Raw genomic sequence first — 23,677 nt, forward strand, 5'->3', positions numbered from 1 at the left:
CAAGTACACTTTTTAGGGATTCGCTTATAGGTTATTTGAACCAAATGAGAAAATAATTGTTCCTACTGAAAGTCTAGTACACTCAAATTAAGAGTTTTCGTTATTGGAGCCAAGTATACCCAAGACGTTGACTTGGATACAGTTTTCTGCCATCATTGTGCATGTTTGGACCTCTTAACTTGTTTTGACATCCCTACAATCCTACTCCATACATCCACACCACAGTTAGGTGGGTGGTTTACAAATTGTGATTCAGTAAGAGCCATACTTCAATAACTTCATTATTTGGTTAACAATTTTTGACTGATACATGATTTGGCTTTGTTTTGCTTATTTTCTCAGAACAGTAAACTGCTTTGTGTATGCCGTGGGTTGTATCTTTGGTTGGATTACATTATCATCTTTTCAGTATTTTTACTTCCAAAACAATAATCTTGGCTTTGTCCCAAATCACAACTTTAAAAAAAATCAAAATAGATTGGCATAAATTGAATAGAACTTCAGTAATAAGATAATCAAACAGATGCCTGTGAATTCTTAATACTTTTCTCATTTCTATCATTAGGTAATTTTGGAGAAAAGAATTGCTTTGATAATATATATATATATGTGTCAGAAACTTCATTTTCTGTTTTTCTAACTGAGACATAATATAGAATACTGATTTGTAAGCTATATTTTAAATTACTTTATGATGTAGAAACCATTTATTGAAAAAAATATTCAAATTTTTTGAAGCAACAGCAATGAAAACTAATTTCAAGTAATGTTGTACGGTGTGCTTTAAATGATTTTGTTTTGATTAGATTACTAAGTGAGCGTGCCTTGATGAGTTGTTCTGAGAGTTCAGCAATTGTTGCTGCAATTATGGAATGTTTACGTTTTACATTGCACCAGAATCTGGGAATGAATGAGGATCAGCAGAAGCTCCAAGAGATGCTCATAAATAATCAGGTATGTGCGAAAAGCTAATCATAAAAACTGCAAAGAATTGACTTGTTGAGATTGGAAAAATTGAAGCAGAAAAGTCAAAATTTGTAACATATTAATCTGTGGCATATATTTTAAAGCACTGTGGCACTTTCACATAGTTGTTATTCTTGAGTTTTGATTTTGTTAAAAAAATATCAATACTAAATACCCTTCTACTTAACCTGGTAATATTCTTGACCAAGAGTGACATTTTGGTGCTATTTATCTACAGAAATCAAATTTTGTGATGTGTTTTCCTTTTGCCCAAGGCCTCTGATTACTGATTGATCTCTTGCTGTGTGAAGTATTTGGATGTCAATCTGCAGATTATCACTTTTTTGTTGTAGTTTATTCAAGAATTAATATGCTAATAGATTCCATCTATTCAACTTGTTTCTTTGTATGATTAAAAGTTATCCTTTCTATTAATACCCTTGATGCTACTTTTTGTAGTTAGTTATCAGATCAGCTGTTTAGGATAACTAATGTTATTTATTACAGTGCCAGGAAGTAAAATTATGCTCACATTTATCCACCATGTGAACCTGCTAGGATTGTCAATCAATATTTTGGATCAGTTGAAGATTTTTTTTATAACATGAAAAGAGAACATTCAAAAGTATCCAATGAAAGTGCTTATAATAAATACAAAACAAGATTCTTCATTGTAAATATAATTTCAGAATTAATATGCCAATCTTATTTTTTTTCTTTTATAGTTACTACCTCTTGTACATTCTGCTTTGAAGAACCCTAAACTGCAAAACAGTACATTCTCCCATCTAGCAGACACTCTTTTGTCATGGGAAAGACGAGCTGATAATCTAGAAATAAAGGAATGCGCTGATGCATATCGAAGATTGTTACCTTACTTTTGGGATGGTCTTTCTCAGCTTTGCATATCGCAGGTGGAAAGTGCAGAAGTTGACAAAAATCTATTGGAAGGAGTGTCTTCCTTGCTCGTATTGTTAAAAAATCCTGAGAGGGCTCAAAAAACCATTGTCAAAAAGAAAGGAAAGATTCGATTTTTTGACGAAGAAGGAACCATAAATGTTGACCGTAACAATGGCAACCATTTAGCAGAATTAACATTTGACGCAAAGAAGATGCCAAAATCTGAAAATTTGGGGGATATTTCCAGATGTGCTCAGCACAGTAATCCTGCCAGAACGGTACCTTTGGAAAACCTAGTCTGTCAACTTGCCAAATTGTGTATAGCTCGTATCAAAAAACACTCTGAAATCTATCTTGCATTTTTGGCCACGCTGGTCAGTTCCTTTCCATCAAGAAATCTATTTACAGTTTTACAGGAAGGTGATAATGAAGGGAATGCTGAAATTTTCCTTGAGGAAAATAATGAAGTGGAAACAATGGCAAGTAATCCTGCTGTGCAGTTTCTGAATCAGAAACTGTTAACCTGGATGAAGGAAGACAAAGCTGATTTCAGTTGTCTGATTGATATGCTCTACAGTATTCTTCACTGCTGCCAGAACAATGAGAAGATGATAATACTCAATCATATATCTCAGGTAAGTGTATAAATTTAAGAAATTGTTGCTTCTGCCTTTCCACCTACGAATACATATACCAGTAAGTCTGTAGCACATACATTGGCATTACTCGTTTTGTTTTTCTTTCTCTCCCCTTTTGTATTTTAATCATCACTTTTATTTGCATTTGTTATTTTACTTTGCTCTTTTGCATGTTTCTCCACGTTTTCAATTTTATGCGTTTCAAGATCCTTTTCAGGAAATAAAAATAGTAAATGGGAAGAATATGTTGAAGCCATGTGGCAACTGAACTGGAGAGAATGCAGGTTGGTGAAGTGAACATTTTAAATAGCTGGGAAATTGAAAAGGTAGATTTAAAACAAGAACCAAATGCAATGAACATGAGGTTAACTGGTAAATGCAATAATGCAAATATTTTTGGGGTTAAATAAATGCAGATTTTGTTTCTCCTAGACTCTTTCCAGTATGCTCCTGGCTAAGTTTGTATGTGCTTGGAGAACAATAGTTGGATCAATAGATTTAAATTTAAAGTGTCAAATATGAAATATTAGATGTGGAAATCTGGAAATTTGTACATGAATTGATCCATTTTCTGTTGAACACTTTTTGTTGGATACTGAGTCTAGTTTTACGTGTTATATGTATCTGCGTGGCAAAACTCTTTCCATTTTAGCATAATGTGGAAGAAACAGTGTGAGCGACATCAGACCCTCGGCATCTCAAGGCAGCAATATAAATGTTGTCTTCCGCAGTCAAATTCAGAAGTGCAGCATGATAACATTTCAGTATGAATGATCTGCTTCAGGGTAGCTCAGGCTCGATCTTTGAGAGATATGATGACTGTTCCTATTGTATACAGTGGAAATCCAGCATGGCTTATTTTGTAACATATTATTTTTATAACACTTTTTTCAGGTAAGATTTAAATACTTCTGAAAGGTTACATAAGATATTTACTAAAATATCATACCAAGGATGAAAGCCTTCAGTTATGCGAATAGCCTAGAGAAGCAGTAGTTGCTCTTCCAGGAACAAAGGAGAATGTTATGAGATCTGAGGGGACATTTGAAATTATGACAAGTGTAGATAGGATAGATAAGGAGAATCTGATTTCATCTGCACAAAAATGAGGAACTAGGGGACAAGGGATGAATGTGATTGACCAACAGACCAAGAATAAAAAAAAGAGGAAGCAATGGGTAATGTGGGTCCAGAATGCACAACCAGCGTGATAGTAGCAACAGATTCCATTGTGCTCTGCAAAACAACTCGATGAGTATCTGAAAGGAAATCATTTCTAAAGCTGTAATGACAAAGCAGGGAAGGGGGACGAGCTGGATTGCTTACGTATTGAACTGGCATGGACGTAACAGGCTGACCATTTCTTTATATCCTAAACCATTTTGTGATAATATTTTTGTCTTTCTTGTGCTATTCTTTAATGTTTTCGTACTGTATTTAAATTTTGCTTCTTTTCCTCTCTTCGTAGTGTTTATACCTCAAGTTATAATAAACTTGTTTCTGACGTTCTTAGCCTTTTCTTGTTTTTTCATTTTGTATTTTTACTCTCTTGCAAAGCAGTTTCCTGCTCTTCCCATTCAAAAGTAAATAATAAAATGACATACTCTCACAACTATATCTCTATTCTTCCAATGTTTCTTAGTTGTCAGACTGTTACCCAGCGTTCTATCTTGCATGTCCCATTTTATCCAGTTAAACATTAGAAAGACAAAATCAAAGAATAAATTGTTTGACACTGATTTTCATCCGCTTTCTCAAGCTGCTGATGTGGGTTGAATCAGGCTTTTCACAACATTTGTTTCCGATTTGATTCCCATCTCCACTTCATCACCAATTGGCCGAACAGCTTTTTAGTCATTGCTTATCTCTGATCTGCCTGATGACGACACAAATTTATTGAGACTTTTATTATGCCTGTTCCATATCTAAACATCTTTCACTCATTCAACTCATCATCCAGCTCTTTAAAATTAGGCTTAAATTCTCATTTAACCATCCTTCCTTGTTGATGAGTATTAGCTCTGACTTCACAAATATCCCACAATTAAAATATTCATTTGCATGTTGAAATATCCACTTTGCTTTGCTGTCTCTATTTCTATAACTTTGAAATATAACATGCGTGTTCCTCAGCTCCAGACCTTTTTTTAATATTCTTAGTTTTAGCATCTTGTCATCCCACCATTAGACTGAGTCTAGCTGGGATTTTCATTGTAATCTTCTGTTTCTGCACCATCCACACCTCCTTAAAAATTCCTCGTAAATACATCACTCTGAATTGGGTTTTATTCACAACACCAAAATAAGCTCTTGCCTCAAAATTTATTTGATGTCTTTGTGAAGCACCATGATGTAACTTTGTATATCAGTGTAAAAATTTGTTGTTTTAATTCAGTCTTTTTATTTATTTAACTTTTTCTTACTAGATGGAACAAGGATGGCTCATCTTATTTTATGTTATACAAAAGGTAATTTTTCATACCATTGTGCTTTGTTTCAGAAAACCTTGTACTTCAGGACATGTAATTTCATTAACTCAATAGTCCAGGCATGATATTATTACTTGGTCATTGGTTAATATGTTATAGATCATAAATTTGGAATTAAAACTGCACATTTATTTTGTTGTCAAAGAATTAGCTCACGATTTAAGGCAAGCTAAGGAAATTGCAAATTAAAATCCATTTTAGCTAAATTTGTTATTAATATGAATTTCCAGTAATGTTTGCACTGATTAATGTCTTGATAAGTTAATTGGAAGTTAGCCACTTCCAATGGTAAACAGTTTTGCAATGACACTGTTAAACTTAATCTAAATACACGTGTTGGAAATCAAAAAAAAGTTCAGAAACTTATAAATATTGCATTTCTAAAGAAAACAAATTGCAGTACAGTAAATTCTTGTTTATCTGGTCTGTGCTACCTGGAATTCTCATGCAGCTGACACATTTCCAAGAATATTAAACAATTTCATAATTTATTCAATGACTTTAGCCTTAAAATGTATAATTGAAGTACATAAACATTATTTAAGTGTAAGCGGATGATTAGGAGTTGGGCAACTTATGTAAAGATTTCTGCGTAGAATACTTGTGTGACGTACAGTAAAGTTTTTATTGAACAATTCTCATGCAACTGGCATGTTCATGCAGCTGGCTGCCCCCTTCCCCACTGATGCCAGATGGTTGAGAGTGTCGATATTGCCTGGTAAAACTTACTGACTTTATATCTGACCTGTTCCTTTCAGGCTTGTGTGGATCCAATTAAGTATGTTGCTATCTCTGATTGGTTAAAAGGAGATGTTTTGGGCGAGAAACTTGTCGTGTTAGCGGATGAGCTCTGCACAATGGCAATGACAACAGGTTCTTTGCCAAGAAAGCATGACTCAAATAACTGGATGCTACTTGGCTTTGCTCTGTCCAAACACACCAATAATGGTGAGTAAAGAGTCCTTTAAAATTTGTATTTCCTCAAGTTTAGCCACCTTAACTAGACAAGCTGTATAAAATACTTAAGGATTTAATATGGTAGATAAAAGTTAAATTATTTTCTCTGGTGGAGGAAATCAGAACAGATTCTTAACATTGAGAATTAAGAAATTTGAGTGAAATAACGGAGCATTTTACAATTAAAGAATGGAACTGTAAAAAAACATACTGGGAATATTCAGATGAAATTATATTTTCAGCAAGCGAAACAGTGGTATTAACTTGGGTTGATGAAGCAGAGCAAGGTGAAAAGGATTGCATAGTTATAGATTGCATAGTTTTACTGGTCTGAATGGTGAGGTCTCATGGGATCCAGGGCCAGCTTTCCATATGGATACAAATTTGTTTGAAGGTAGGAGACCATGGATGGCAGTAGAGAAGTGTTTTTTCACATTGGAGACCAGTAACAGTGGTGTGCTGCAGGAATCAGTGGGCTGAGGCATGGCAGATGGGGTTTAATTTGTATAACTGTGAAGTGTTGCATTTTAGTAAGACAACCTAGAGCAGGTGTACCATTCCATGAAAGTGATAATACAGGTGGATAAGGTGGTAAAGAAGGCATTTGGTACGCTTGTCTTCATGGAGTATTGAGTACTGAAGTTGATACGCCATGTTACAGCTGTACAAGTTATTGGTAAGCCCTAGTTCCGAGTACAGTGCACAGTTCTTGTTGTCCTGCTATTGAAAGGATGTCTTAATATTGGAAAGTGCACAAAAGATTTACGAGGATGTTACAGGGTCTGAAGGATTTGGAGGCTGGATAAGCTAGGACTTTTTCTCTTGGGAGTATCGGAGGTGACCTTATAGATGTTTATAAAATCATGAATGACATGGAAGAGGTGACGTCAGTCTTTTCCCCAGTATGCAGTAGTATAAAACAAGAGGCCATTGGTTTAGTTTGAGAGGCGAACGATTTAAAAAGGACCTGAAGGGCAACTTTTTCCACGCACAGCATGGTGCATGTATGGAATGATCTGTGAGAGGAAGTAGTAGAGGCGGGGACAATTATAACATTTTAATAGACACTTGGAAAGGTACATGGATAGGAAAGGACTGCAGGGATATAGTCCAGGCATAGGTAGTGGAAATAGCTTGGTTAGGCAACGGTCGGCATGGATAAGTTAGGATGAAGGGCCTGTTTCTGTGCCATCTAAGCTGTATTACTCTTTGACTCTAAATGTGAGAGGAAGGAAACTATTATAGATAGATTGCAAAAAAAGTTAAATTATTTAAAACAGATGATGCAAGATGATAAAAGATGGTAATGTACAAGCAAAGGAACAGAAGGTTGATCTGCTGTACATGTTAGAAATAAGACTTCAATCACCCCTTGTAAACATGATTGACTTAATTTGGAGGATGTATGTCTTGGTAATATATTGTAATCATTTCATTTACTGTTTTGTTTATAGAATTCATGATTGCTGAAATGTATATAGAAAGAATAATTGACAGACTCCACCGTGCACTTTCGAAGGATCTATCTGAGGACCTAACTAAAACTGGAGTTATGGAGCCTTCGCTCTCTTTCATTTGTGATTTGGCATCCAACTTTTTCTGTTCCATCAAGGGATGTTTGCAGATGTCTTCAGCTGAGGATCTTCTTTTCGCAATTTTCCAGCTCTGTGCCCAAAGTCAGGAGAAGACTCATCTCTCAGGTAAAGCATAAGCATTATTCTATGGATCTTCAAACAATTACCCTTTTAAGAAAAGATTGCACAGCACAGGGTAATTTTCTGGGGAAGCTCCCTATCTAATTTATCATTTAGTTTACGTCTTATAGAGTTGATTCCTTACAGTGCCAGGTACCCAGGATCAAACCTGACTTCCACTGCTGGCTGTATGTAGAATGTACATCATCCCTCAGCGTGCTGTGGTTTCCTCCCATATTTCCAAAAATATCAGGTAGGGTGTTTGGCCACTCAAAATTGCCCCTAATATAGGCAATTAAGTGGTAGGTTCTGCGGGGAATTTTATGAGAATATGGGGAGAATAAAATAATGGCATTAATGTTGGATGAGTGTAAATTGTAGCTGATGGGCAGGATGGATTTAATGGGATGAGGAGCCTGTTTTTCTATGATTGAAAGATGCATTATTGTCACATGTACCTATGGTACCTAGATACAATGAAATGCTTTGTTTTGCATACAACCTAGGTAGTACACGGGTCACCATGTGTTGATAAAGTTACAAAAGTACTGAACAGAACAAATTTGCTGCTGCACGGGACGGCAGGCCTTCCCCCAGTTCCCCCTTCGTTCTCGCCGGGTCTCGCCATTCCTCTCACACCCACCTCCCCCCACGCTGGTTCCACCCCATTGCTCTCGGTGGCCTCACACTGGATCCCCCCCCCCCCATCCCCCATTTCTCTTGGCAATCCACCTCGCTATGGCTGGTCCACATGGCTCTCAGTCCCTCCTCACTCTTAGTTTGCTCTACTCCTGTCAGCGGCGGTGGCTTGGGGGCGATTCACAGGCCGGGTCCTCCATCGTCGGTCCGCTGCGGGCCGGTCCTCTTCCAGCATCAGTCCGCGGCGGGCGAGTCAGGCCTGCTTTCCGGAAGTTAATTAGTTAGTTCGTTCATTCATTTATCCATTCTTCCTCATTATGCTAAATTGGAAGGAATTTTGCCAAGCAGATAAACATAATAGGTAAAATTAGACTCCATACCCACCAAAAAGTGTTTCACAGAAAATTAATGTACAAAGATGACTAGAGCCCTCTTAAATTGTGCTCTTATTTTAAAGATCAATTCAGAAATCATTTTTTATTTTCCGTGTTCAGTCAAAAGATGATGTAACTTCTACAGTATTTCTTGCATTTATTTTGGATAATATGTTAATGTATGTGTGTATTAGGAGCTTCCAAATCTTTGATTATGCGATTAGTTCATGACTTACATTGCAAGAAACCATAGCTGTATTCACCAAATTTAACAACTTCATATGTAAATTGTTCGTTTTCATTTTAGAAATTTTTTGAAAATACTTTCCCCCAGCTATTTATTGCATAGATTCTTTGTATATTTATATTGCCTGAAACTGTTGTTAATACTATTTTTGGTTGAATGACCACTCATTTCAAAACATTGTGATCAAGGATTGGAAAATGGTTATTTGAATCAGGTTTGATTAGTATCTTATTGCTTAGTTGCATTCTTACAATTGTGAAATGTATGCTTAGATTTTCTCTATGATCATCAGTATTCAAATTGGAGCATCACTATATTCAGTTTCCCTATGACATAAAAAGATTGTTTGCCAATATCTTACTAGTTTTCCAAAAGGTGCCAACTGCTGATACGCATAATTCCACAGGTTATCTCACCCAGATTTTCTTTCTTCATTTGTGAGTGTAATTCCTGAGCATCATTCGACGTTGGAAGCAATCCTTGCTATCTGGGTAATTTAACAAATGAGCAGAAGTTGCCTTTTATGACTGTTTTTCCTCACATTGCTTCAGTCTAGGGACTGAACCAATTGTAAAGCTTCTACGTCTGGTATAGCAGGGATCAAGTGACTATTCATAACCAGGTATGGAATATAGAAGTTCTATTCTATGTACCTCATTTATGCCCACCGTTTTCTGTGGGCGAGGTTGCTGTGGATATGAATTGGTAATACATGTTTTGGTATGTCCATCTGCCTTTGTCCTACTAATGCTGCTTGATGGATTTTTCAATGGTGGTACTGGCATCTGACATTTAACACGTCCTGTACTTAAATTAGGTCTGTTTAAATTTGAAATTTAATAACATGAGCAGCTGAATATTAGTGATGTGATCTGCTAAATTGAGAAGCCTCAAAAAACAGCCCTTTAAAGAGACTGTAATAACAGCATGGTGATATGTAACAGGCTGAGCTAGCATTTTTTGGTAGCTATCCTTATCCTTTTTGCCTTAGAAATAGATTAGCACTATTCTTGACTATCCTTCAAAGCTAACTGACAATTTTCTTGGCTCTCCTGTCCATTTCAATGTGGCACAATTCTTCCATTTACCCATCCACTATTTAAAATTTGTTTTTCTCTCGTTTCCAAGTTAATACTAGCATTATATCAATCTAATATCTACAATTTCACAACAGTAGTCTCCTACTTCACCCTGGCTCCAGCTCCCTCTCTCTGACCACACTAGTTCAAGTCTTGGAATGGCGTTACATCTTCAAGCAATTAAATGCTAATGTACACTGCAAGTGGGAAGTCCTGATGTATGAACTTCTATCTACGATGTGATAGTAGACAGAAAGTGCTGGAGTAATAGGCGCCATTTTGGGTCGGGACCGTTCCTCAGACTGTAAGTAGGGGGGTGGGGGGGAGATGGCCAGGACAAATCATGATGGGCAGCAGGTGACCTCTAGCAGGGTGGTGCTCTGGTGGACCAGTCATTGGCAAGGGAAGGTGTGATCTAAAGAGAGATACATTATGGCAAACTGTGGAACTGGTTAAACGACATGGGTGGAGGAAGCAGAAAGGGGAGGAGGGTGTTAGCAGAAGTTGCTTAAAATTAGAGAATGTTACGTAAGATACCCAAAGGAAATATGAGGTGTGGTTCCTCTAATAGGCCTCACTCTAGCAATAGAGGACACCCAGGACAGAAAGATCAATATGGGAAGGGGAGTTGAAATGGTTAGCAACCTAGAGATCCCATAGGCCTCGACAGACCAAGGGCAAGTGTGCAGCGAAACAGTCACCGAGTCCACATTTGGTCTCGTCGATGTACAGAAGCCCACATTGGAAACACCGGATGTAGTAGATGAGGTTAGAAGAGGTACATGTGAACCTCTATCTCACCTGAAAGGTCAGTCGGGGTTCCTGGATGTAGTTGAGGCAGGAGGTATAAGGACAGGTGTTGCATCTCCTGCGGTTGCAGGAGAAAGTACCTGGAGTGGGGGTGGTTTGGGTGGGAAGGAATGAGTCAAGCAGGGAGTTGTAGAGGGAGCAGTCTCTGAGGAAAGTAGAAACGGGTGGAGATGGGAAGATGTGGTGGGATCACGTAGGAGATGACGGAAATGTCGATGTTGGATACAGAGGTTGGTGGGGTGAAAGGTGAGGACCAGGGAACTCTGTCCTTGTTGCATATGGGGGTGGGGTGGGGGGGGGGGGGAGGAACGAGAGCAAGAACTAGAGACACAGTGAAGACACGTGTGATGGTGTTCAGTTTCAAATGGAGATTGGCGTAGGCTGGATTTATGCTGAAGAAGAAGAGGTGGATAGTGGTCTTCCGTCCATGTGAGTCATTTGCTAGCTAAATTCACAGACCGGAGGCCATGCTTCATATGTTACTAATGTTGAATCTCTGCATTTTAAAGATTTATTTTATGAACATGATGCCAAGCACAACTCTTGTATGTCTGCACATAATCCATATCCCTCCATTCCCTGTGTTTCTATATGCCTATATAAAAGTCTCTTAAACGGAACACTCATATCTGCATCAACCACCATTCCTGGCAGCACGTTCCACGCACTCACCACCTCTGTGTAAAATTAAACTTGCCCCGCACATCCATTTCAAACTCTGCACCTCTCACCTTAAAGCTATGCCTTCCACTATTTGATATTTCAATCCTGGGAAAAGAGTTCCGGCATTCTACCCTGACCCCGAATCCAGGCATCATTCAAGTAAACTTCCACTGCAGCCTCTGAAGCCTCTACATCCTTCTTGTAATGGGACAACCACAACTGTACATAATACTCCAAATGTGGCCTAAACAAAGTCCTATAAAGCTTTAGCATGAGTTCCTGACTCTAATAATGCTCCGACCTATAAAGGCAAGCACACCATATCCACCTTTGCCACTCTATCTACTTGTGTTGCTACTTTCAGTGAGTCATATAGTTGGAGCTCAAGATCCCTCTGTGCATCTGTGCTGCTAAGGGTCTTTCCATTAATTGTATATTTCCCCTCACATTCGACCTCCCAGATTGCAACATCTCACACTTGCTTGGATTAAACTCCATCTGCCATTTCTCCGCCCATTTCTGTAGTTGATCTACATCCCATCATGTAATTTGACAGCGTTCCTCACAAGCCATGAGCCCAACAAATCTTGGTGTCATTTGCAACTTATTAAACAACCCATTTATATTTATGTCAGTCATTTTTTCATATTTTATATATATTCAGCCTGAAGCACGACCTGCCTCTACAAAGCCATGCTAACTGACCCTAATTAACTAATTCTCTTCCAAATCCTATCTCGAAGAATCCTCATCAATAGCTTCCCTATCACTGGGGTGAGGCTCACCCATCCATAATTCCCTGGATTCTCTCTACTTCCCAAAGGAATAACATAAGCTACTCTACAGTCATCCAGGACCTCACCTGTGGCGAGAGAAGACGCAAAGATCTTCATCAAGACAACTTGGGGTATATCCCATTAGGTCCTGGTGAATTATCCACCTTAATGCTCTTCAAGAGCAACATTTCCTCCTCCTTCGTAATCTCAAACTGAACTTGCATATTAATATTCTCCACACCGATCTCGTTGTCCTCCATGCCCCTCTCCTTGGTGAAAACAGATGTAAAGTACACGTTTAGTATCTCGCCTCCATTCCCAGACTCCAATGACAAATTTCCTCCTTTACCCTTGAGCGACCTCCTATCTTCGCCTTCGTTGTCCTCTTGTTTTAATGTAGGTATAAAAAGCCTTGGGACTTTCTGTAATCCAACTCGCCAAAGCAATGGAATTTGTTGAAGTAAGATTTTTAAATATTTATTGAAAATGCCTTGATCAATGTTTTAATAAAGGGTGTTCAGGGTCTTCCATTTTTCAGTAGTAGTATTTATTTGTCCATTTACTAATTTAATTCCCACAACGTGGGATTATTTTTAATGGTACATATTGTAAATACAGTAAACCCGTGTTTTAATGGACCACTTCATAATGGATTTTGGATATATCAGATGGACCTGCCGATGCCACACCTAGCTCGAACCGTCTCCCAGACCGCTTAGAGCCCTGGCTTCTGACGCCACCCATGACTCGCAAGGTGCACCAGCGAGCTCTTCTTCACCTATTGCATAGTTGACATGGCTCGTGTTGTAACCCCTGGGAAGAGCGTTTTCTTCAGGCTGCTGCCACCGACAAGACACGCTCGATCACCTTGGAGCTCCCTCCCCTCCCACCTGCTGTTGTTGCTTCCTGTTGGCCCGTCGCTTTGTTCCCTTCCTGCTCAACCGCCTCCTCCTACTACTCTTCCCGTCGCTCTGTCCATTCGACATCTTCCATCCTCCCCCCCCCCCTTCCTTCCACCGCCACCTCCTCCTCCACTGGAGTCGCCGGAATACTCTACTTTCGATGTGTGGAGCAGACAAAGTGATAATACCGTACTCTGTTATAATGGACAATTGGCAGAAACCATTTCCCTCCTCCTCTCCCCCTTTGTTCCATTATAACAAAGGTGTACTGTATTTTCAATACAGTTTGTAAGTGAAGCATTGATTTTTATTCCATTGATGCATAGTTACAGAAAACATTTCAACCATTTAAGTAGACAAAAAATCCTGGAGAAACTCAGCGGGTGAGGCAGCATCTATGGAGAAAAGTAGGCAATGTTTTGTGTTGAGACCCTTCTTCAGACCCTCCCCCTTCCCAGGTCTCCCACATAGCCTACTGTCTCCACCTCTTCCTTTCTTCCCCCCCCCCCCCCGACATCAGTCTGAAGGTCACCTACTCCTTTTCTCCATATATGCTGCTTCACCTGCTGAGTTTCTCCAGCATTTTTGTCTACTTTCGGTTTTTCCAGCATCTGCTGTTCTTTCTTAAACATCTCAACCATTTAAGTGATTAGTTTGATATAATCCTCAATTTTAGTGAATTAGCAGAATATGAAGAATAAACAGCCAAGCACTTTTATACATAACTTCCCAAAAGGTAGATACAAAAAACTACAAACTTAAAACTACTAAACACAATTTTAGAAAACCTCTATTATGTGATAGAAACTGAATATAAAAAATGTTTTTTGTATACCCATTTATCAAGCTGGGATATCATTACAGATAAAGAAGACAAGATAAAAAGACGGCACAGCCACGTGCGGGCATAAACATCCCTTTAAAGAGTTTATAGATAAATTAAGGTGGAATTCATTTGAATCCGGATCGCCAGCTGTGGTTTTCAATTGTGCTGGATGCAATGGTTTGATGGAGCTGACCTTCTAAATCTAGGAGGTATAGTGGGTCTCAGATGGAATATTACTAAAATTATTCAATAGTGAGAGATCCTTAAAAATGATTAAATTGGCTTTGAATTGGTCAAAAATATTTAATTGTTTTAATTAGCATGTTTTAATTAAAATATGAAAATTTACATAAGCAACAATTTCATAGTTACTTTTTTTTCCCAACCTCTTGGCTGAGAACCTGCTTTGGATGAATAGGAAATAGAAAAATCCCATGATAGGTCTGATGTGTGATATCAAAATTGTGATTTTGTAACATTTTGCTGGGGATCTTAGCGTCTGCCAGTGTCCAGAGAAAAAAATATTTTTTAATAACTTTAATATGTAAAATTGCATTAGATTTAATATGAAAGATTTTTATACGTTAATCAAAAGTTAGCTTTTGAGGTTAGCTTTAAATAAATTGTTCCTACAATTTGTTAATGGAAACACATAAGTCTGGGAAAAGAAAGAGCTGAGATTAACTATGTCAGAGAGTCATGCAGTGATGTAGCACGGAGACATGCCTTTCAATAAGACCAAGCTGACCATCAAGCACCTACTCAGACGAGTCCTACACTAATCCCATTTTATTCACTACTCTTGATTCTATCGTTCATTTACACAATTGAGATAATTTATAGTGGCCAATTAACCTACCAACCTGTAGAGAGGGTGATTAGGGAGAAATTTAAAACCATTGTTAATAGAATTCCTTGAATAAGGCTATTACTAACCAGTAGGACAGATATTGGTGTCATTGTAATGAAAATATCTCATGAAGCTTCACCAAAATGTAGACAGTCAAGAATTAACACAGCCAACAGAGGATATTGGAATGGTTAACTAATAGTTCGGTGAAATTAAAGAATAAAGGTAAAATGGATAAAGAAAATTTACAAAGTGCTGGAGTAACTCAGTGGATCAGACAGCATCCCTGGAGACTATGATGTTTCGGGTCGGGACCCTTATTTAGACTGATTGTGGTGGGGGGCAGAAAGCTGGTAGAGAGGAGGCGCAGGGCAAAGCCTGGCAAGTGACAGGTTGACAGGCAGATGGTTGGTCAAAAGGTATGAGACAAATGGATTGAATAGTTGATAATTGTGAAGCCAGAGTAAGGAATATAGATGGAGGGAAGAAATGAGTGGGCACGGGGTGGGGGAGGGGTGTTGCAGGTTGACATATAAAATTGCTTGCGTGTGGCCTTACTCTGGGAATGGAAGAGGCCCAGGACAGAAAGGTCAGAATGGAATGGGGAGTTGAAATGGTAAGCAACTTGGCAGACCGAACACAAGTGTAGAGTGAAACGTCACCGATTTTTTGGTCTTGTCGATGCAAAGTCAAAGTCAATTTTATTTGTCACATGCATCCGAAGGTGCAGTGGAGGCCACATCAGAAACACCAGATGCAGTAGATGAATATAAACCTCTGTCTCATGTGGACCAAATGCTGGGTGGATATCAGGAGGTACAAGGAGAGGTGTTGAATATCTTGCGGTTGCTGGAGAAATAATGTGGGAAAGGGTTGGTTTGGGTGGGAAGGGATGAGTGAGCCGCGGAGTTGGTCTCTGCGGAAGGCGGAAAGGGGATTGGAAGATGTGACTGGTGTTTGGATCATGTTGGAGGTGATCCCAACATGATGTGTTGGAGAATGATGTGTTGGATGCAGCCACGATTGAAGTGACAGGTGAGGATCATGGGATGTCTGTCCATGTTCCACCTGGGGGAGGGGGAGCATGAGCAGAACTACTGGGCATGGACGAGAAGTGAGTGAGGGATCCAAATATGGTAGCAGTGAGGAACCACAATTACTAAAAAAATAGAGGACATCTTGATCCTAGAATGGAAAGCCTCATCTTGTAAGCAGATGCAGCAAAAGTTGAAGTATAGTGAGTAGGGGATTACATCTTTGAAGAGGCAGGCGGGAGGAGGTGTAGACAAGATAAATGTGGAAGTCGGAGGGTTTGTGTCTTTTTACCTCTGGCTTTTCTCTAACCATCTGCCTATCAACCCCCCCCTCCCCCCCCCCCCCCCCCCCCCCATCCTCACCTGTAACCACCCATTACTTGCCAGGCTTTGTCCTGCCCATCCTTTCGTCCAGCTTTCTTTCCCTTCCACCACAATCAGTCCACAGTTGGGTCCCGACCCAAAACGTTACCTATCTATGCTTCCCAGAGATGCTGCCTGACCCACTGAGGTACTTTTTAACACATTGTGCCATTTTTTGTAAATCACTATCTGTAGTTCCTTGTTTCTCCAGGAAAATGGAGAGATGAGTTTAGGTAGGGAATTCCAGAGAAAATGTTCAAATGGACTCAATTTGCAACTAAGAGCAGTTGAGGTACTGTATTGGAAGAGGATGCTGTTGTTTGTAATGCCATAGTGTGTGAAACTTGAGATGATTGAATAAGGATAGTACGCAAGATGTGCATAGTAGTGGGTGCCATTTGTTGCTTTAATTATAGCAATGTTATAAAGACATGTTGCCACAGTCTACAATGTTTCCCATACCTTAATCCTTTATCTGCTAGAAGTTGATGGAGTGAAACAAGTTACTTACATGAGAACAGCTTCGACCAAAGGCCCTAACTATTGTGATGACAGAGGGAAATATAAAGCTCTACATCTGTACTAAATATCAGATTATTTGCAAATTATGGCAGGAAAAGCCAGAACAGGTGAGAATGCACATGTCATGATGAGGGGAAAAAGCCATGTCTTCGGTCATGCAGAAAATGTGCACAGATTTGTTGAGCTGGGATTGGAGGAAAATCTCTGGAGACTGTGATTAACAAACTGGAAAAGTATGAATGGGATAGTTATCCAGAGATTTTAAGAGGAGACTTCAAAGCATTGTTTTACTGCCATAACAAGATAGAGATTTTGTGATATACAACAACAGCAAATCCAATGATAACGTTTTGACAGCAGTGGGTTGAGAGAATTATCACAGCTAAATAGATAATCAATACAAAGTGAACTTTGAGCATGTCTTCTCTACCGCATTTACAAATCATTACATTTTCAGTACCTTTGAACTCTCAGCTCTCTATTTAAAACATCCAAAGCCGCAAATTAACAATTCCGTCGAGGAAACATTTTTTTGATGCAGAACTTCTTCACAACTAGATGGTTATTGTTTTATTTGGTATTGAAGGAAGTTTTATTCAGATCTCGATGTAATTAATAGAGCCTTGAGTGTCCAATCTAGACAGCAAATAAAAACTTGCAATTGAAGAGGGTGATGTGACAGATTACCTTGTGAGAAAATATTATCATTCTGAAAAAAACAGGGAAGGGATGCATCAGGAAAAACACAAGATGGCTATTTCTGTACTGCAAATGTATAAAAAGCATACACCATCAATGATTGGCTATAACTAACTACAAAAAATAGAGTTTGATCAGGTGCCAAGTTAAAATGTTCTAAATCTTGTAGCTCTAACCAGGTTGTTCCAGTAACAAAAAGAAGCAAATAAATAATTAAATCTAGTTCTGATTTTCCGTGGCCCATTTTGCAAAACAATTTTGACCTCTGCCATTATTTTTTCGATCAGCGAAAAAAATAATTTCCAATATAATGTCATAATAAGGAGGTTTGGCCTTTTAGCTCAATGAGTCCAAGTTGACCATCAAGAACCCACTTGCACTAGTCCACACTACTCCCCATCCTACCAATTATTCTGGAATCTTAAAAACTATTTAGCTCAAAGGGCACAGTATTAATAGTGTGAATTTATGATATTCTAAGTTCTAAACCTGTCGCATTAAAGAAGTGCTTGAAAAAATAAGCAATCAACAAACCCACTTTTAAAATAGAGAAATTGCATATGTAACTGCTAAAATTTGAAATATTTTAAATCAATTTAACTATTTGAATATATTCATTTCTGAATGTTCTCAATTATATTTCTACCGTTTACTTACATTATCAATTTATTCATGAATTGTGTGCGACAGAATTTTTAAAATGGTTGATACGTTTTGGTGCATTCTACTGTATGTTGCATTGGGGAGTGGCTACAGTGTAGACTGAACAAGAAGTTGCATCTTTTTAAATCACATTCTTGAAAATGGTTAAGTATAAATGGGTAATATAATGAGATCTGAATCTTTGATAATATTTAAATACTAATCTGCTCGCAATTATCTAGCATTTAAGAAACCGTAAATAATTCAAGTAGATCCTCTGTAATTGGGAATATTTCATTTACGCAATAACTTTTAATGATGAATTTTGTTGAACTATTATGGTCTCTTAACCATTTTAATTATTCATAATGTACTCTATGTTACGAGAAACAGCCGATACAAGATCTCTTGTTTACAGATAGAATTGATCTCTTTGGAGCATGCATCAGAAAATGAAATTATGGTTGTTGTGAACAGAATGTCTCGCAGCATATTATATTTTCTGTTGACCTTTCGATTATATTCTCTGAAGTGGCAGATTCACATCTGGAAATTTTTGGATCATTCTGTGGCAATATTTTAAACAACTGAAACAAATATCTTCAGCATTTAACAGAAATACAGATTGTACTCCTGATGGAGATACTAAACGGATGTTTGTCCTTGCTTTCTCTGCTCGTAGATGGCACTGGACATGATCTTTGCAGAAAATAAGTACTGGGTGCAGTCGTGTGCTGTGGGGAAAGGGAAAAAAACAACAGAAGATTAAATTATATTGAATTGATAGAAGTGGCTTTGTTTTTATATTACTGTGGCAAATCGGACAGCAGGCACAGCCAGAACAATTCTGGCCCTGTATTCCAAATCCAAATTCCTTTTTAAGTAAGAATGACTGCGAGAGGTTGCTATGGTTCTGATGGTAAAAGGCAAATTATTGTCATACTGTGTGCCCGCCTGTGCACTGCTTAACTTGCAAGCACAACCTTATAATTTACCTTATTATTTGAAAATGAGTAGCCGTTATATTTTTATCTTTATATAAATAGTTTCATAATTTTACCAAATAAATCATATTTGTAGTAAAAAATGTATTTACGCGATACTGGATTTCATAATCTTCTTATCGTAAATTGAAGATTGTCAGTTTGGTCAAGAGGGCATTCTGGGGACCTTGTTTTCAACTACTCTAACAAGGCTCTCATGAGAACGCCTTGTTGAATCCTCCCTGTTGTGAAATGGTTTCTCTGTTCCTATCCATCTCAGATGGCATAGATTAAAGGTTAAATAAATATTTATCTTGTATTATGGTATTGCCCCACATCTGGGCCCAAGATGAGGTGTTCCATACCAGGTCATCGGCGATGTCCTCATTTAGGGAATGGAGGTTCTCCTCTTCCATTGTAGATGAGGCTCTCACTAGGGTGTCCTTGATCTCCCGCAGCTCCACTCTGCTTCCCCCCCCCTCCCCCCCTCCATTCGTAACAAGGACAGAGCCCCCCTAGTCCTCACCTTCCACCCCATCAGCCATCGCACACAGCACATAGTCCTCTGACATTTTCGCCACCTCCAACAGGATCCCACTACTCGCCACATCTTCCCATCTCCGCCCCTTTCCGCTTTCCGCAGAGACCGTTCCCTCCGCAACTCCCTGATCAACTCGTCCCTTCCCACCCAAACCACCTCCTCCCCAGGTACTTTCCCCTGCAAGCGCAGGAGATGCAACACTTGTCCCTATACCTCCCCCCTCGACTCCGTCCAAGGATCCCAACAATCTTTTCGGGTGAGGCAGAGGTTCACCTGCACCTCCTCCAACCTCATCTACTGTATCCGCTGTTCCAGGTGTGGACTCATGTATATCGGCGAGACCAAACACAGGCTCGCCGATCGTTTCGCTGAACACCTGTGCTCAGACCGCCTAAACCTACCTGATCTCCCGGTTGCTCAACACTTTAACTTCCCCTCCCATTCCCACATTGACCTTTTTGTCTTAGGCCTCCCCATTGTCAGATTGAGGCCCAGTGCAAATTGGAGGAACAGCACCTCATATTTTGCTTGGGAACACTCCAGCGGTATGAGCATTGACATCTCTAACTTCAAGTAGTCCTTGCTTTCCCTCTCTCTTCATCCCCTCCCCCTTCCCAGTTCTCTGGACCAGTCTTACTGTCTTCGACTACATTTTATCTCTCTACCGCCAGCTCCCCTGACATCAATCTGAAGAAGGGTCTTGACCTGAAATGTCACCCATTCCTTCCCTCCAGAGATGCTGCCTGTCCCGCTGAGTTACTCCAGCATTTTGTGTCTATCTTCGATTTAAACCAGCATCTTTCCTACACACATTGCCCCACATTAGTCTGGCTGTGGATTTACTGTGTTATAATAGGTAATGTACATTGTTACATTTTTTCTAGAATAATTATAACTGATTAAGTTAAACTTTGGGTTTTCTTAAATTCTGCTCATTTCTTATTATCTTTGCATTGATATCCTTGCGGAGAGGATACGTGATTAAATAAGTCGGAAATGTTTTGTCTATCTCACTTTTAGCTTTTATTTTTATTGGTCTGCAAACTAGTTTTGCTAAAGCATTTTCAGTTCTGTCAAAAAATGAATTAAATATAATCTTAGCATTGAAGTGACTTTAATACAAATTGTGGAGAGTGCTTCCAAGTCTGGCCTCGGCTTGCTCCATCTTGATCTAAGAAATAAACATCCTTACTTAAACAGAATATTTTTATTTTCCATTGCTACCCATCAATTTTTTTAGCACCTTTGTCCCTCAGTAAACACCTTTTATACAGTAACATTAAAGTTTTGATTCTGAAGAACACCTTTTTTTGCCCTCAAGCCTTTTCATTTTTTACAATTTTTATTTCAATACTCTATCCCTATTCTTCAACAACATTTTAGTATTGTAGTCTGAAGAATAACCAAAAAAGGCACTTATTCAAGATTTTATTACCTGATCTTAGAAAGGCAGTGGACCTTTGCGAGAGAGTTTAGGTCGAGGGCGTTTATTTTCCCTTGTAGCTGACTGTTTGCATCCTGAACATCGAATGACACGGTTTACTGATTGACCAGCATCTTCCCCAGGCTTTATTTGTACCCAACGAGCAAACTGCTGGAGTCCTAACAAAGGAATACATAAATCAATCAAGATTTGATTGCATACTGTGACTTCTATAACCATGAGAACACAGCTCGTCCCAATCACTTGGCAAATTGGTAGCAATAACTAAAGATTATTTCATAAATTTGGATATATTGCCATTAACTTCCAAAGCCTAATTACATACATTACATCTTGAAAGAAGACAAAATACAGTTAAAATGATGTAGGTATTCCTTTAACTTTCTATCGTTATCAATTGCTGCCAGTGCGAGCTAGCCACGGAAGCAATGCATTGAAAACTGCTGTTACTTTGTGACGCAGTGAAATGATTTCAGCACATAGTTTAAAATGCTGTTTATCTTTGTTTGAATTACAATTTGTACTTGGCATACTGTAATATAATTGCATTTAATGTAATAAAATGCAGCACTTACCTTTGCATATTGATGACATTGTTATCAAAATGGTTAGAAAAACAATGATATACTTAACATTCATTATTTTGATGAATGCATGGGATATATTCAATTACTAATACAGAACGTAAATACACTCAATTATATTTAAATACATTTGTCTGACTTCCTTTGGTTGCGTACCGGGAGAAAACCTCAACTTGAATGTTGATTGAAATGGTCTGCAAGCAATTACACTATAATGTGAATGGCAGTACAGTCAATCATGCAGACCACGTAAGTCACAGCCTATTGAATTAGTGTCATGCACAATAAACCATGCCTCTTGGTTATTCTTTGGAACTGCAACCCATTAAAACTACTGTGCCGTTGCCTTGTCAGGTTTTGCTGCAGACAAATTGCATCTTAATACTGACAGATTGTTGAAGTAAAATTTAATTGAATTATTCAATAAAGCAACAGGCAGTGAACTTTAAAGAGATATTCTCTGCTGTTGCTGTTATTGAAATGTAACAGACAAAACAAATAGGACACTAAAATAAAGTACTGTCACTTAATCATACTGAAATCACTGGTCTACGTGTTCTGTATTTGCCATAGTTGGCCATAATTAATTTAGCACTAATTGAAAAAGATATTTCCATTCATTTATGTGGTAGGAGATTGATATGTCTGAAATACTTGCAGTACATTTTCCCTCTGCATGCAATATTTTCATTATTCTTTGAATTTTTATGATAATCTGTAGTTTTATTCAATTTGAAATTTATTTATGAGGTTTTCAGGGATATAAATGATAAAATTTAGTCAACGTCTTTTTGTGATGTATGCTGGAGGGTATAGATCACAATTATGACTCCTACAACACTATACATATTGGACTCACCCAAATCCCATATAATCTGAGGGGAGGGGGTGGGGGAACAATTTGAGGGAAATCTCTTGCCACTCTTCTCTCCTCCCTATCCCCCACCTCACCCCTCTCCATCCCATCTCCACCCACAACCCTCGCCATCTGAAGTGTACTCCAGACATGGCAAGACATGGAAAGGGATTGTTAGGAAGATATCCAAAGTGCAGACGATGAAATGATACAGCTGCTTCAAGACATAGTGCAACAGAAATGCAGTAGTAATGCTGCTAAGGATATCAATAGCATCTTCTGTGGCCAGGAACCAAATCCATTGTCACAGTAAGAGAATTTCTTTAGAGGAATTTTGAAAGAGAGAGGAAAATCCGGTGTTGTCCACGTGGTAATCAAAAGGACGTTCTTTTAGAAATATTGAAGCTAAATTGAAAAGTTATATCTTGAGGTTGGCATTGAAGGAGATAGATCAGGAGAAGCTTATGACAGAAGGATCGATATAAGAAAAGGTTTTCCAGTATAGAGAGAAACCCATAGGGTGGGCTGCATTTGAACTGGAATGGAACCAGTCTCCAACCAGAAAGAGGAAACTTTGGTAAATGCTTTAAACCAGTAAAACAGGGAAGTGATCTATCAGAAAAGAAAGTATAGAAAATAATAATTAAGTGCATGTATATGTACTTCTCCAGATTAAGCATTGTCACTCATAACTCATCACATTCGGTCTGAAGCAGCTGAACATTGATCACTGTTCTAGAACTTGTACTTGTGTTAGCACCATCTGCAGCATGCCCTAACTAACTAACTAACAATATGCTACAACTAAGTTGTTACTAAACTTAGTTGTTAGTAACATAGTAAGGAAATGTTATCCTGCTTGTAGAACAAGCTCATAGTAAACAAATACAACCGGAATGAATTTATAAATTACATTTGCAATAAAAAGGAAAACTTATCAATACAAGTTATCAAGGGCGGGAAAAAAAGTAGGTTTATTGGGATTAAAACTTCCTTTTACGTTCATATAAATAAATGGTTCCCAAAGTGAGAGGATCCACCCTGTAGAGGGCTATGAGATTACCTAGAGGGTGCTAAGAGGTAAGAACATGGCAGGGGGGTGCTGGAGGTGGACAGGACAATGGGCAAGAGAGGTGTCAATATGCACTTGACATGATTACGGGGCAGTTGTTCTGCCGTGCGTTCCACTGACCTCGCTA

The 23,677-nt window shown here is 38.6% G+C and overlaps 1 protein-coding gene and 1 long non-coding RNA gene across 2 annotated transcripts in view; one reads left to right on the forward strand and one right to left on the reverse strand.

Annotated features, from left to right (window-relative positions):
* The window catches only part of ltn1 (listerin E3 ubiquitin protein ligase 1), a 93,320-nt gene that overhangs the window by 17,412 nt on the left and 52,231 nt on the right, over positions 1–23,677 (forward strand). Inside the window, exons 9-13 of the mRNA XM_033033261.1 lie at positions 807–954; positions 1,692–2,501; positions 4,931–4,972; positions 5,752–5,941; positions 7,405–7,650. Coding sequence (XP_032889152.1) covers positions 807–954; positions 1,692–2,501; positions 4,931–4,972; positions 5,752–5,941; positions 7,405–7,650 — 1,436 coding nt within the window. The remainder of the gene's footprint in view (positions 1–806; positions 955–1,691; positions 2,502–4,930; positions 4,973–5,751; positions 5,942–7,404; positions 7,651–23,677) is intronic.
* On the reverse strand, positions 18,586–21,798 carry LOC116980738. The gene is made up of 3 exons (XR_004414053.1): positions 21,614–21,798; positions 21,030–21,196; positions 18,586–18,804 (listed from the first exon to the last, which is right to left on the reverse strand). It is a non-coding gene; the product is annotated as an uncharacterized LOC116980738 (long non-coding RNA).

Source organism: Amblyraja radiata, chromosome 14, assembly GCF_010909765.2.
Source record: "Amblyraja radiata isolate CabotCenter1 chromosome 14, sAmbRad1.1.pri, whole genome shotgun sequence".
Taxonomy (NCBI): domain Eukaryota; kingdom Metazoa; phylum Chordata; class Chondrichthyes; order Rajiformes; family Rajidae; genus Amblyraja; species Amblyraja radiata.